This window comes from Fusarium subglutinans, assembly GCF_013396075.1.
Source record: "Fusarium subglutinans strain NRRL 66333 chromosome Unknown NRRL66333_c0000202, whole genome shotgun sequence".
Taxonomy (NCBI): Eukaryota; Fungi; Ascomycota; class Sordariomycetes; order Hypocreales; family Nectriaceae; genus Fusarium; species Fusarium subglutinans.
Window position 1 is genome coordinate 14,922 of NW_023502265.1, and position 15,678 is coordinate 30,599.

General features: G+C 49.9%; 4 protein-coding genes across 4 annotated transcripts; 1 reads left to right on the forward strand and 3 right to left on the reverse strand.

The window, feature by feature from the left end:
- Positions 1-247: 247 nt before the first annotated feature.
- Positions 248-1,696, reverse strand: FSUBG_11079 (uncharacterized protein; the record flags this gene model as incomplete). Its single annotated transcript, XM_036675723.1, has 3 exons — positions 248-835; positions 885-1,198; positions 1,249-1,696. 3 exons carry the CDS (start codon positions 1,694-1,696, stop codon positions 248-250), a joined length of 1,350 nt encoding a protein of 449 aa, XP_036533424.1.
- Positions 1,697-6,963: 5,267 nt separating this feature from the next.
- FSUBG_11080 (uncharacterized protein) lies at positions 6,964-8,121 on the forward strand (the record flags this gene model as incomplete). Its single annotated transcript, XM_036675725.1, has 2 exons — positions 6,964-7,035; positions 7,090-8,121. The coding sequence occupies 2 exons, from the start codon at positions 6,964-6,966 to the stop codon at positions 8,119-8,121; spliced, it is 1,104 nt and encodes a 367-aa protein (XP_036533425.1).
- Positions 8,122-9,467: 1,346 nt separating this feature from the next.
- On the reverse strand, positions 9,468-11,569 carry FSUBG_11081 (glycerol-3-phosphate dehydrogenase; the record flags this gene model as incomplete). The annotated part of the gene is made up of 2 exons (XM_036675726.1): positions 9,468-10,279; positions 10,333-11,569. 2 exons carry the CDS (start codon positions 11,567-11,569, stop codon positions 9,468-9,470), a joined length of 2,049 nt encoding a protein of 682 aa, XP_036533426.1.
- A 1,830-nt stretch (positions 11,570-13,399) lies between these two features.
- Positions 13,400-14,498, reverse strand: FSUBG_11082 (aquaglyceroporin-like protein; the record flags this gene model as incomplete). Its single annotated transcript, XM_036675727.1, has 3 exons — positions 13,400-13,570; positions 13,625-14,165; positions 14,215-14,498. The coding sequence occupies 3 exons, from the start codon at positions 14,496-14,498 to the stop codon at positions 13,400-13,402; spliced, it is 996 nt and encodes a 331-aa protein (XP_036533427.1).
- Between the last annotated feature and the right edge of the window lie 1,180 nt (positions 14,499-15,678).

A 15,678-nucleotide genomic window follows, 5' to 3' on the forward strand; every position in this document is an offset into this window, starting at 1 on the left:
AAATAAGGAACCTAAGATTTATAAAATTTTATAAAGTTTATAAATTTATTTAATTATTATATAATTTTTACAAAATTATAAACCCTTAGGTGTTTATTATCTTAACTTTAGGATAATTTCCTGACTTTAGGGTGTCTGAAATACCGTCCAATTGATCTGACTATCAAGGCCAAAATTCATACACTATCTTATGCCCCCAACCAAGGCCTAATCTCGAAGTCTCATACAAATCTCTCTCGCGTTACGATTACATTTGCTGTTGTCCCAACCACTCCTCAAGACCTTTCTCCCCCAAAGTCTCTTCCATCTCCCCCATTGTCACAAGCCGATGCATCGCAACGAGGCTTCGACGAACATTCTTCTTTGCCTTCAGTACATCAGACAATTCGCTGATCTTACTGCTCAGAGGATCCATGTTAGCCTCTGCGATCTGAATCTTAGTTTTGACGTCATTCAGACGTCTTTCCTTGGTGCGCAATGCATTTTCAGCTTCTCTCTTCTTTTTCTGTGCAGGGGTGTTCTCTTTGATGTTTTGAAAGCTTTCTTCTGTGAGTATTGTCGGGTTGTCACTGCTGAGGCGGCGCAACTCCTCGACGACCTGAGCATCAGCTTCGCAGAGGGCTTTTGCTTTCTGGACTTCTTTTGAAGCCTCGGTGGCTTCCCTCGTAGCTTTTTCGAGGGCTGCAGCGCTGTTTCGGACGGTTTCCTGATAGCCTGTACGGCGCCGGGACGAGTTGTTGATATTAGCTTCGGTGCGGGTGATGTTCTCTTCCACTTTGGCGATCTCGCGTTTGAGATGGTCGGCATATGCAATTTGGACTTCATTCAACTGGTTCTGTACGATTCAGTTAGACTAGCCAGTGCCGCTCATAATATGAACTTACAGGTGTATCGAGAAGAATGTTGCCTCCTGCGCCATTTCGCTGAGGAATCGAGTGTCGGGCTCCTGCCGTGGTGAAGTTTCCCATGAGTTTAGATAGCTCATGCGTGTTCTCGGGTGAGAAGTTGAAGAAGACCATCAGCCTTCGCTTGGCTGGAGGCTCGGCTGACTCGAGCTCAACCTCGTCCTGGGTTTCCTCGTTTCGTCCATCTTCATCGGCGTCACCAGCGCCATCATCTTCAGTGTCATCAACATTATGGAGTTGGAAATGGTGACGGTCGCTGTAGTTGATAGGTCGTTTGCGAGCAGATCGAACCGCTAGCCTTATTAGCCTAATGTCATTCTTTCTTCTGGAAAGACAAACTTACGCGCGGTTCTAGTAGCTGCTCGAAGTGCCCGGGCCTGCTTTCGGTTCCGAGTGACATTCTGGGGCTCATTGAGAATAGAGCCGTCGGAGTCGGTATCAGAATCGGGGTCGGGGTCGGCGAGCTCACGTTTCTCTGCTAACCACTTGGTTGCTTTTGCGATGAGCATCATGTTCAGCTGGTATTGATACTGGACCTTGGGGTGGTCCGCAGAATTGTGATGCAAGTATTCGATAAGTTCCGCATGTGACACATTCTTGGTCTTAGGAAGGTCGACGCTTAGAAGTCTCGTGAAGTCATGCACGAGATTCTGACCCCATTTTCGGGGACCAAAATCGATAACCTCCCAGGGCCATTTTCCAAGTTCCTCGTAGAAGACGACAAAGAGCTCGTTGGTACGTTTGGCGTGCTCATTCTGAGGTGCAGGGACAGGTGGTGCGTCAAAACTCATTGTTCGGGACGCAGGGGTGTAGGTGCCTATGATACGAAGGGATGATCTTGAAAATAAAAAGGTAAGGTAAGGTAAGGTAGGCAGGACGCGTCGAGGCTCGCGAGGTTGTGGAAGTGAGATACTTCGGTACCTGAGGCACCCTGGACTTAGGATAGGCAGTCTAAGAATATTATAAACTTAGAGAATTTTAAATAAAATAACTATAATACTTTTATAAAATAATACAAATTTATTATTTATTTATAAATTTTACAAGTTATTTAAATTATTTAAATCTTTATATAAACTTAATAAAATTATAATATATTAGTATAAATCTTCTAAATTTATTAAGAATATCATCTCTGTGGCAAGTAACAACCGACGGCTGCGTGCAGATGCCCGCCCCCACAGCTGTGCCACTTCATTTACTTACTGTATCCATCGAGACGCATCTCATTGCCAGTCCTGCAACAATTTTCCTGCGACTTTTAGATTCTCTGGTATAAGCCTGCTAACTTATCTCGCTGCCACCTTTCTCGTCAGCCACAGCTGTCGTTAACGATGGGAACCACCTCTTATGGTTCTCTACCCTTCCTTGGTCACGTCGCCGAGTCTATTAGACACTCTTACTTCCATCCCTATCCCTAGATCTCAAAGAATCCTTGTATGCGCCCTACAGGCCCCGCTCTCCAATCGCATTGAAGTCATGGCCACTGGCAGGCTTTTCAGGCATCTGCTTGGTAGTATCACGATTGAGGCCTTGACTCTTTTGACCGACCCATCAGCCCACCATCAGCTCCAGCTCAAAGACTTACGAAGAAAGGAAGGGGAAACCATTTAAAGGCCAGCATTCTCCCGCAGGGCGTAAGGGCGCCAACTTCAAGGTCTCTGGCTCCAGTGATATCAAAAGTCAGTTCACAAGAACTATATGAAGCTCTCTCAATGCTAATGCACCGCCGATACCCTAGGTAGAGACGATTGCCACATGTTTACTCACATCCAAGCCCTGTTGTCTATCAAGATCGAAAGTTTTTGGCGTCAAACCTCGCTCGAAGGCATAGTAAGCCGAGCCAAAACTCGAAAGTCCTCGAAACTTCAACGTCAATTGAAAAGATCATCAACTGCTGGAAAGATAAGGATCGCAAATAATGCTCTGTCGGTCCGTCCCACAGACGACGGAGTTTAACAAGAATACTCGGACCTTTCGGGCAAGGAAATACTCGCTGGCTCCATCAGTGTCACGCGCGTGCGATCAAGAATATCCAAGAGCATACCAGACCTGTATTTGCCCCAAACCGGCGTCGGGAAAAGGACAGAGATGAGAACCGGGAAGATCGACACGAGGATGGAGACTACAACCGCGACTGGCGTCCGGAAAGGGACAGAGATCGTAGTGACAAAAGGCCAAAAAGATAAGGATCGAAAAGATCGACATCGGGATAGGGACCGTCGCGATCGCAACAGCGACAGAGAACGAGAAGAATGTGCGTGGCGCGTGACATGAGCCATCAGCTTTTGGGTCTATCGACTCAAAATAACACTCTGATAACGTCAGTCCGGGCAGTATACCAACTACCCAACACAGTTGGCCAAGAGAGAGAAGGACAAGGGTCGGGAAGATGGCAGGGACCGAGACAGAGAACAGGATCGCGATCGAGGTTCAAGATATAGCAGCAGACGTGAGTCTCTTGATACTAGAGACGCTAAGCCTATCTCTAGTCCTCGCGGTCACGACATGAAAGTGACAATGAGGAGTGGCGGTCGCGTTTGTAGTCAGAATATATTCGAACAGTCTATGGAATTTATGTGATAGTGGCATATACATGCCCAATCAAGACGAAAATAGTCTTGTTTTAGCACCGGATTAGCTTTGGCGATTCAAAGACCTTCATGTCAAAGCTGCAAGGTCTCAGCTTGTGAGCTTCTCGAGTGTGACCTAATTGCAAAAGCCCTGACCAAGCCATGATGCGAAGCATGAATAATTACTAACATTTGGCTCACAGGTCTACTAAATCCATCCTAAACTGTTTTAATGTGGTAAAGTATCCTCATTATTTTTTTACCTTATATTAGAACTCAAGCCCGGCCTAAGCTTGTGAGCTGCCAGACTCTGACACAGCGCTGATGGTCCTTTATGGGCTCTTCTTGGCGCCCGGGCGGATAGAGAGCAAAGTCCTTGGAGCTGCGAAGTGCCAGTGATGCTAGAGTTAATGTCATCGACCGCTAAATTAACCATGCCACGATGATAAACTCTAAAATACTGACAGTTAGAGCTAGATAGTAATCCTAATGCTTATATCGACATCGCAGGTCACTTACGATAATCTGGATCTCAACGTGTTCTGCACGGTAGCATCAGTGGACGACGATGTGTTACACAATCATGGCTAATACGAGATATGTAAGCAAGACCATCCAATTCTACCACGCTGGAGCTAACTACCTACCTGAGATATAACACTCTCTTTGGCACTGATCAAGCTTTATCGTGTAGCCCTTCGCGCCCCACAGGAAGAAGTACCAACTGAGGGTCCAGATCCGTGGGCGGACACGATCATCCATAGAGCAAACGAAAGAGGTTCAAGTCCGATGAGCGAGGTCGAAGAGCTAGTCAGCGGCGACACGCAATCCTTTACGATTGGTGTGTCTCATTTTCGGATGCCTGCGCCCGAACAACTCTATCGAGCAGTTCCTGGTCACAGACACGGGCACCGATTCATGGCAACGCAACCTCAGGGACGCCGGGCGCTAATTCCGATGTCTCTGGTTCCGGAGATATCAAAGACCAGTTCGCAAGAAACCATATGAAGTTCTTTCAGTGCCGAAGCACCAGCGATGGCCCAGGTAGAGATGATAGCCACATGCTCCCTCAAACCCAAGCCCTTCATATGCCGCCAGTCAAGATCGAGAATCGAACCAACAAAGAATTCCTCGATGTTCGCTTTGGGATCGAACATACTGAGGATGAACGGAGGCCCTTCAGCCGCGCATCACGGCCGTATTGCAGATTGATAATGATGGAGAAGGACTTCATACCGGCGATCAGGTAGCTGCTCGTCAATCGAACTTCGAATTGGTTATTCGGGCAATGCCAGAAAGATTTATCTCACCTGGCGGCACCGAGCCTGTGAAGATAGTAAGAACTTTCAAGGTCTTATGTCCTCCTCAGGCTCGTACTCCATTGTGAGAACTGCCACTGCACGTAGCTAAGCCGACGAATCGACGACGTCACGAAGACTTCAGCCAAGAGGTGGTTTCTGGCATGGGCTGTACCGTTGATATACACTAAAGCTAGATTAACACGAGGAGACCTCCATGTCCTTGCGGACCCCTTAGGCTAATGGACCTTACTTTAACGTCCGTAGCGGCGGTTGTTACCGATGGGAATCACCTCTTGCCATTCTCTACCTTTCACTGGTTATATTGTGGTGTTTGCTTTCTCCTGCCACCACGGCGTTCATTGTGAGGTCACAAAGATACCTAGTTAATCCTCGCCGCACAGACACTGTTCTTAATCGAATTCTTCTCTTGGCCTGTTACTTAGTGGTTCATGATGTGCCGTGCGACGAGGACGCCCCTATCGCCATGCGCTACAAAAGACATATCTACATCCACACGGTGAAACTAGTTCTTCATGGTGCAAGAGTTTACAAAACTGCCTTCATCTTTAGCTCAAGTCGAAGCCTTGTACGTCTTGCCGGTAAAGCTATAGATTGGTGACAATCAAAGTGGTAATCTCAACTGTGGTCAACATGTGTTCATTCTGCCGTGATTTCTTGAGAAAGCGGCCTTTTCAGGCCATTCACCACGTAAATAGCATTTGCTTTAGAATCCGATTATCCATCGGTCTGAAGACCTTCATTCCAAAGCTCCAACATCTCGAATTCTCTGTCCTCGGTAATGACACCCGCCGGAGCTTCCACTGGACACAGCTCACTGGGAGGCGCCAGAGATTCAGGAGAGAACCTCCAAACACATCACATGCGGCTCTTGTAGCGAGTCATTTTTAGGCCATTATCTTGATACATTGTGCCTGGGGAGACAGAACTTGAATGCATTTGAAAGAGATACCTGCACTGCGAGATCTCACCAAAATCCGGACATTCGCCCTTTCACTGAAACTGACAGATTCCATCCCGCAGGTGCCTTCGGGGATAGTGATGCACTGCAGAAGTCGACAAACGCGGCGCGGCAGACGAAAACCCAAGAAACTTAACGATTGAAAGCTAAGACATGCTCGGCGCAGAGGTAGAAGCTGAATGTCTGAGTCTATTGATGTGCTCTTGGTAGTGAGGCGGGTTGTCTCTCTGCACTTGGCAGACGGTATAAAGAGGCTGGGTCGTGTGATTGTAACTGGTGCCGTAGGGGTAGAGGATATGCTTGAAACAGGATCTTGAAAAACACGAATCATCTTCGAAAGCAGGTTGTGTATCAACAGTTCAAGATTATAAAACTTCGCCAAGTTATATCGAATTAATACCTGAGACGTTGACAATCGACATGAGATCTAAATAGGAAATTCATGTGTATGCTTCTACTATCACATTTGTGGAAGACGTTGGAAACGTTAATACAAGGACGCTCGAGCGAGTTTGAACGGTTTGCGCATAACTTTTATCCGGTATCCGCCAACAAAAGGACATCTGTCCGGGCATTTTTTGCAAACATCACAAGGTTCACAGGTGTCTGTGGTATATCAATCCACAGCCAATTAATCTTGTAGTGAGGTACTGACCTGGCGAGTACTAAGTTATCGCAAGAGAAGTGTTAGTGACCTGAGGGAGGTGCTACCAGCTACAATTACAGGGCATTTTCGCAAGACCCACCATGTTCATCGGCTGAACGGACAAACTATTTCTCCATAGCGAACAGCCCCACTTCAGTGCCACTTACTGACAGCATCCACAATCCACTGTTCATTCACGCTCGCTCCATCACGCACGCATGTTCAGCCCAGCAGCGTCGCAATGTTTTCTTCTCCCATCATTCAACTCTCTCCAACTACGCCCTGCCAACTCGTCGCGTCCAAGAAGAGGCGGTAAATCGCACTACAGACCGTTATAAAATTCCGACTTGTACCCTTCAAACGAGTGCGTTCCGCGCCTCCTTTGCTGGAACAACCGGGGTCTGTAGAAGGGGTCTCTGGTCTCGCAGCGCGCTGGAGATTCAGAGATTGCCTGTGCAGCGAAGCTCACCCTCTTCTGGCCGCGCACGTTTTGGCACGACGTGGTGCGGAGCTTACGAAGGCAAGTTACATCACGTTGTAGAACTGACTGGTTGCAGGAATGTCGACTTCACCATGCCTTGACGTCCATTTCACTACCCGTGCTGTCATCGAGTGGCAGTCTGATAACGAGGTAAGGCTCAGCATCAGCTCAGCCCGATGGAATTCACAATAACACATTTCGCAGTCAGATGGCACGACACGGATTCTAGCCAAGCCCGATCCCAAAGTTAGCTCTATCACGTTGGCAACTCGATTCGATTCGAAAGGTTCTCTCTTCGACATTCACATTCCTCTCAAGCTCAAAGGCCTTGACAACACATGCGATATTGCACTTCGCGCCTGCGCTTCCTCCATCATCTCTCTTGACCTCGTTAAAAACTCGCCCGTCTGTAGCGAGGTTGAGCAAGAGTTCAGGTCCCCAGCTCTTGGCCTTCGTTTCCAGCTGCACCGCCGTCTTGACATCCTTGTGCCGACTCCTGCTCTCGAGCCAATACGTCCAGCAGGTCGAGCACGGTCAGGTGTTGTACTTGATGCCATTCGCGAGTTTTCTCGGGCAACTGTTTTCACCGTTTACATCGAGGCGCGCAATGCATCTCCGAAGCTCCAGTCAGTTGGCGATGCAGTCAGCCAGGGTCTTTTCAAGACAACTTGCAACAGCCGCTTTCAACTGGCTAGCATGTATGCTGGTCTTGGAGCAAAGATTGTGCAGCTTGGTGCAGATGACACGCTTGCGCCGCCGTCTTACGAAGAAACCGAACCCCCACCGCCGCCGCCTCCGATCGATCCCAAGCCTGACAGAAAGCGTCCACGACAAGATACAGTGACCGAACGTGCTGAAGAAATCGCTTTGATTTGGGCTGAACTCCAGATGCTCAAGCAAGCGAAAGACGCAGACGGGAAGCGCATTGCATTCTTGGAGAAAGAGAATCAGGAACTGAGGGAAACTGTAGCCAAGCTCCAAGAACGATATGAAGCTTTCGACAAGTCACAGCAAGATATACACCATAGCTTCGGAGCCCTCGAGACAACGGTCGAGAAGAATACACAAGAATTCGAGGAGAGCGTTGGCAATGAACTGGCAGAGCTACGTGAGGACATAAGTCAATTGGATCATCAACTGTCTTTCATTCAAGAGGGACAAGTTAGCGATGAGTCTGTTGCCAAGATAAAAGACGCTGTGCTGCTTGATATCACCTCGCGACTGTCGGGGGATTGAGCCCTGGCGTCAGCATCCTGTGTGACAGGATAGCTTGAGACAATCTTGAAGATTCCCTTATGGCGTCGACCCAGAAAGCAACACGATCCATTCTTGGCCTTCTCATTGAAACCGAGAGCTACTGCTAGCCGTTATGATGTGACTCTGGGGCTATCCAGAACAACTGATGACGGATGCATCGGCTCGGTCGACCATTTCCTTGGCGACAATGCGAATAGCAACCCCCTGATAAGTTGACACATAAGTCGCATGTCCTTAATAGACGGCAAGACCCTCCAACAGGCTTGGGTATCTATTTACCATCTCGGGCTGGGAAAATCTGGTCAGTGCTCGTGATCGCAGATGCAGCCTGGGACGGTTGATATCACAACCTGCATCACGACATCAAGTTTATCATTCCTTGGTGATCTGCTGGACTTTTTAGGGCTGAGCCCAACGTTGGTGGTGAGTTGAGACAAATTCCCTCGTGGCCTTCGATAGGCTAACCTTTTTACCAGCAATACCTGCGCCCGAAAGCCGCCCGGCGACCCGAAATAGTACCTGTCGAGATGGATGAACAAAACAATGATCAGGCCTTGGATATACAGTTCCATGTAGATTATTCCAATAATACATCAGAAGCGTGTGAACCATGCATCACGAACGTTTTGCAAACTGGCTACGACGATTAGATACAGGGCAGTACGGACCTCGACGTCTGAAATGCTTGTGAGCTCGTTCAAGCTTTCCACCAGGGCGATTCCAATTAGTTTCATTGATGTCCTATATGTCACGGCTCGGACGTCCAAGATGGTCAAGCGGTTCCATTTTGGCGTACCGCCTCTCCTAGTTGCAGCCATTTGATCCCGTCACGAAGTTGGGTCTCGGGTCACTCGTAGGATCGCGCACTTTACGAACAAGGCCCGCAGTTACGGAACTGCTAGGTCATTCATCTCCAGGTCACGATGCATGTTTAGTCTGGGGCTCCAGATGGGTCCTGATGTAATGGAGCCTCATTTTATGGAGATGCAGGGAATCATCGACGATCCGATGGGGATTCTCTAAACAGGATTTGATTGCGGAGATCATCTCCAATTGATCAACAAACGTAGAGGAATTAGCTCGAATGTAGATATGGTCAGCATTTGGATGAATAGACTACAACAGCTGAGGCATTTATTTGGAGGAGATGAAGATGATCATGAAAGTTCATTAAAATACATAAGTATCAAGGAAATCCGTGACGCCTTGTCCAGTCCCAGCCCAATAATCCTGCATCTATGCGCCCTGCTTTTAGTATAAGTATAACACAACCAATGCCGGGAATCTCTATATGCTACATGCTATCTCTAAAATAAAATGCTCATCTAGTCGTCGCGCGACTTGCTGTAAGAGCCGGTACCACCAAGACCGTTGAGGTCGACCTCAAGACCACCAACGCGGGTAGGTCGGGGTGCGTGCTCAATGCTGCGCACGGGCATCTTCTCCTCCTGAGAGGCCTGCACGGGCGCATCGGTCTGCTGCTCAAGACCCATAGAGGCGAGGAACTTGATGGCATCAGCCTTCTCCTGCTCCTTGCGGGCAGCGCTCCATTGGAGTTCTGTGGAGGCGATGTCGAGGACGCGGGGAAGAGCCTCGAGAGCCTTATGGGAGTCGAGGAATGAGAGACGGGTGCGGCGGGCGATGATGTCGGGAATCGTGCAGGCGGCTTCGGAGCGAATGCCGTGAGAGACCTCGGCCTCGATGAAGGGAAGAGAGGAGACGAGGCGGGTGTTGAGAGAGGGGGAGATGGAGAGAAGAGTCCAAGCGCGATCACCGTAGTTGTGAGCGAGATGGTCAGCGATGTCAGCGTCGATGTTGTAGACCTCCATCAATTGAGAGGCGAGAGATGTGGAGTATCCGTGAGCGCCGATGAGAGGAACGTTGCGCGTGCAGCAGACGCCGCGGGTGGTGAAGCCGGAAGCGCCAGCGCCGCTGATGTCGGGAAGAGCCACGGCTTGGGGCTTGAGGTCGAAGAGCTTGATAGCCTCGTTGACGGTGTCCTCGGCCATTTCACGGTAGGTAGTCCACTTGCCACCGGCGCATGTGAGGAGGCCAGAGGGAGAGGTGGTGATGAGATGGCTTCGGACGAGGGACTCGGTGTTCTTGGCGTTGGGGTTCTTGACAAGAGGTCGGATGCCTATAGATTGTTAGAAGAGTTCGGGTCAGGTCAGTTGAGATGATGCGACTTACCAGACCAAGCAGCGAGGACATCCTTGCGTGAAAGAACAGACTCGGGTGTTAGAAGCTTGCTGACTTCCTTCAGGATAAAGTCAACATCCTGCTGTTGCGCAACAGGCGCAGCCTCAACTTCGCATGGGTTGTCGGTGGTACCAGCGAGAGTGTAGCCCTGCCAGGGAAGAACGAAGATGACGCGACCGTCTGAGGTAGCAGCGTCGAGGAGACCAAGACCGTTGGGGCAGATGTCCTTGGGAAGCATGATGTGCACACCTGAAGCGGGAGCGACGATGGGCTTGCGAGAGGGATCGTCCATTTGGTGGATGGCATCAGTGAAGGGACCGGTTGCGTTGACGACACCCTTGGCGCGGACCTTGAAGGGCTGAGCGGCAGCGGCATCACCGTCCTTGGAGGCGAGAACATCGCGGACTTGAGCGCCCATGATCTTGCCGTTGGCATCCTTCTCAAGACCAGTTACTTCAACGTGGTTGAGAACAGTAGCGCCGTAGTGAGAAGCAGTCAGAGCGAGAGCGACGTTCATGCGAGAGTCATTGTGCTGACCATCATAGTACACCAACGCACCAACCATGTTCTCCCGTCGCAACAGAGGGAATGCCTCGTAGGCCTTGTTCTTGCTCATGTAGTATGAGCTCTCAAGACCCTGTGACCCAGCGAGGAGGTCGTAGGCCTTGGTGCCGGCCCAGAAGTAGGGCGCCTCCCACCATTTCTGGAGGGGTAGTAGAATTGGCAATGAGCTGGACAAGTGAGGCGCAATGTTGAGGAACGTCTTGCGCTCACGAAGAGCTTCCATGACAAGCTGCAATTGACCGTAATCAAGGTTCCAGACAGCCTTTTCTAGGTATCGCACACCTCCGTGGACAAGCTTTGTGCTCTTTGAACTTGTGCCAGAGGAGAAGTCATCGCGCTCTACAAGAGCGACTTTGAGGCCGCGGGTGATGGCGTCAACAGCGATACCGGTTCCTGTAGCGCCGCCTCCGATGATGAGGAGGTCGTATTCTGTGTCTTCGCCGCTGCGACGAAGTTCAGCGAGTTGCGATGCGCGGGTCTTTGTGGCGCTGAATGTAGGGGGCACGATGCGGTTCTTGTCATCGCGCTTGAGGGGAACGAGAGGCTTGTCGACAATGTGTGTCTTGTTGCGGGAGGCGTAGTATGCTCCTCCGAGAGTGACTGTTGTTGTGGCTGCTGCTGCGAGGAGCAGAGGGCGCTTGAGCGACCGTAATCTTTGCTGCATTTTCTGTGTATGTGTGCGGTGTTTGGGGGTGTTGTTGCACCGGGAGCGATTGTTTGCGCGGAGAGCTTTCTTTGGGTGTAAAAAAGCTTGGGGGAGGGAGATTGAAGCAAAAGCTGGAGAGGCTCGGTCTGGGGAATAAAGATCAGGTAGAATAAAGACAGAGAGCTAGGCTTTGGGGTTTATAAGAAGTAAATCGAGGCGCGATGATCGTGGAGAATGAGGAGAGAGAGAGAGTTTCCATAAATTAGCGGAGTTGAAACGGGTCTGCGAAAGTGATTCTGATATCATGGATTGTTTAGGCTTTAACAAGTTTTTTACGAGGGCGACGGGAGCACATGAGAAGCAAAGATTGGGGGTTCAGACCCAGAATTAGGCTATGCAATGCATCATCTGTCTCTGCTTGATTCCAACAACGCCCGAAGTACTCAAAGCATCTCTCATCTGACCCGCAAGCGAGATGCAATGGATGCAGAAACGGTGCAATAGACGTCGCGGGCTGGGTCGCATGGCTCAAAGAGGAATTCCGGGAGGTCCTGAGCCTCAAGCCCATTAATGCACGTCGGGGCGAAAACACCGAGGAGCTGACGTCGACACGAGAGTTTCACCCCTGGTCTTATGCATCTCGGTAAGCAGACTCCGAAGCTAAAGCCCGAAGGCGAGCTGGAACAATGATGAGCCGCGCCGATGTGCGGAGAGTTACATGTGCTGCCCCCACTGTCGGGGAGGGGAAGCCCGAGGTTCTAGACTTTGGGGTGAGAGTCAAAAGGTTCAAGAGGTCATGAGTTTTCTGGCTAAACGATGCGGGAAATAACTATGCCATTTGCTTGAACTGCATAGACATCTGCTCTGTATGTGTCATTCTGTGTACGGCTTAACTGACGAAATTGTTCCACTAATCAGAAGGCGAGAGACGGTCATAGTGTGATGTGACTGGTGGATGTTTGTATCGTGATGGCTTAAGGGCTGAAAGACATTCAACTGACAACATGTCCAGCTCCAAGACTATTGCAAACATATATGCCTTGTTTGTATGCAACTTCTGTACTTATGAGTGCTAGAAATTGGCGATCTGTTTTTATGCTCATTTCGAGGTTCACAGTGCTGTTGTGCCGATGCAGATGGAGCGAGGAGTTGAGAGTGCCCAAGGTCTAGGGTTGGTGGCTGACCGTTAGCGGCGGCAACCGTTGGTGAGTGCCTCATTCAAACCATCATCAGCGACACAACCGAAACGGCGTCCGCGGGTGGATTGCAGAGACCGACAACCTCTGACCAAGGCTCGAACATTTCATTCAATATTTACTCCAACTACACTACGCTTCCATGATCGATGCGATATTTTATTGTCTTCGATTGAAGCAATGCGCTTCCTGCACCCCGACCTCTTGCAAGGTACGTGACCTGAGCTTCCAACAGAAACGATGCAATACCGATCCATCACAAAACCCCCTTCAACAAAGAATAACAATTGACTTTGCTACCACAGAGTACTAACAGCTTGCAGATTTAGACTAACACGCATTGTATTATGTCATTTTCGTCCACCGATCACGATCGTTTGAGAATTTTGAGTCATAGCATGAGCTTATTATCTACGCTATCAACGAACACTCAACACCGCCGCCGCAAACACGCAACAACAAAAAAAGATGAACACGAACGCCATTCTCGCATGCTAAGCTCGTCGCTTCTCGAATGAAGAATCTGCCGTTTTAGCGCCACTGTTTAGGCCATGTCTCTGCGTCTCACAACGCGAATTTCAACCATCGTCTACGGTCTCGCTCCCTACACCCTCACCACGAAAGCACTCGGATTTCCAAAGATCGAGCACGGCTATACGGGAGAGGAAGCACTGTAAGTGTTGGACCACGTCGAGCGACGAGGGCTCAACAGACGTGGGAGACCCATGCCTGGCGTGTTGATCGGACTGGGTCCTGTATAGATAAAGACATCATACAGAAGGCCGCCGAAAGCACATCCCATGAAGGGCGCCACCATGGGGATCTGGAATTGACTGTTAGTTGATATTGAGAGCCGAGGTATTGTTATTACACTCACCCAGAAGTAATACCCGCCAGCAGACCAAACCTCACTTCCATATCCGATCATGTAAGAAACCAAACGAGGTCCGAAATCACGAGCCAAGTTGATGGCATAACCAGTTTCCCAGCCGAAGCATGCACCAATTCCAAAGATCAGGAAGAACAAACCAAGTGGCATCAAAGGACCAGCACCGATGTTAGCGCTATCAGCCATAGCGAAGATGACAAACTGCAGAATCGTGCTGGCGATGAATTCAGAGAAGAACATGCCAGTGCGTGTCATGAATTCCGCGGGATACGTGCAGAAGACGCCAGCGGTTGCATTCTCGCCAATCACTGTTCGAATGCCTGGTCCGCCCTCATAAGCATCAAAGGCAGACTTGTAGTTACCGTACACGACGGCAGCAGCACACATGGCTCCGAGGACTTGGGCGACGGCATATACAGGGAACTTCCTCCATGGATGACCTCTGAATATACAGTTGGCGAGAGTCACGGCTGGGTTCAAGTGACCACCTGATTTACCGCCAACATATACTCCAAGCATGACACCGAGGCTGATTCATGTCAGTGTGAGCTCAATTGGCCGCGGCAATAATGACTTACCCCCATCCCCATGAGATACTCTGGTAATCACCCTTTGTTCCTCGGCTGAGGACAACCTGAGCAACGACGCCGTCGCCAAAGAGAAGAAGAATGAAAGTACCGAAGAATTCTGAAAAGGCATCTTGGCAGTACTCTCTCACTCGACTCCAGGCATACTGCTCAGGCGGGGGAGGAATAGTCGGCGGCTCACTCGGAGCCTCGCTGTACTTTTCATTCTGGCTCATCTCGACTTTAGTGGGGATGGAAGATTTGTGCACAGAAGATTCAGAGATGGAGTCGTTCATGGTAGGGATAGGCATCCTAGAGTGAGCCTGTGAAGATGATCTTTGAAACAGAGAGGAGAAAAGTTGGCGGATGCAAGAGAGACAGGTTACACTGAGAGGATTGGCGTCATCAAGCATCTCTGGGGATCACGTTACAATTTATGGTCAGCAAACGAACTGAAGCCTGGGTATCTTTTTGCCCCTCATCTCATCCCCAAGAGATGGGATCCTCTTTCTTGCTCTCGGCCTCGGTATTTGCAAACACCACCCTCTGCATGCAAAGCATACCGAAGCCCGCGAGGTTATCAGACCTCACCAACGAGTGGGCTTTGCAGGCATGTCGATCCGCCACTGCGTTAGGAAAGAGGGAACACGGACACGGGGAGACGCAGCGACTACACCCGATGAATCGAACCATGGTGCGGCCGCGATACGAAAGCTTGGACGGCGGCGGTGCAGAGTACCAGCGAAATGCCGCTCGGCGGCACTCACCGAGCGAGAAGAAGAAAAGAGACGGATGTTCAGACGTGGATATCATCACCGAAGAATCTGCTCTGATCAGGTTGCTTACACCGAAGGCCGGGTGGGATGGAAAATAGAGGGGGGGACACGGTCGAGACTTGTGTTTGCATATTGTACTCCACAGTCCGAACCAAACCCCGGATCGTCGTGCGAAAAGAGAAAAGGATTTGCACATCCGCTTGACCGAGGTTGGCTTGGCTGGGAATTAAGGTATGGTCAAGGTGTGTTGACCCCGACCCGCAGTATGTATATGCGCCCAGTCGAGCTTCTGGAACAAGACTGCGGGGAAACGTAACATGAACGAACCCCTCTCTATCAGATGTACATGCATCGGTAGGCGTTGTTGGCTGTCTTCGCTTGCTAGATCCCCGATGGTTTTGTCTTGTGACATGGGCTCTGTATTTCGGTATCACCAAAGCCGAGGCTTAGCTTACTTACTTACAAGCTACATCAGGAAAGTGACGTTGGTTTGTTGGTATTACAAGGGGTGTGCGTGAGACGATTGCAAATGCTGTGAAGGATTTCAATACCCCGCAGATTCATCCAAGGGTGGTGGGAAATGCTTCCCCGAGATGCACTTTACATCTGAAATCTCGGTGTTTGTTGCCGTCAGTGAACCCGAGATGGGAGATACTTAAACACCCCAATATGATACGCTTTTTGATCCTGCAGTCCCCAA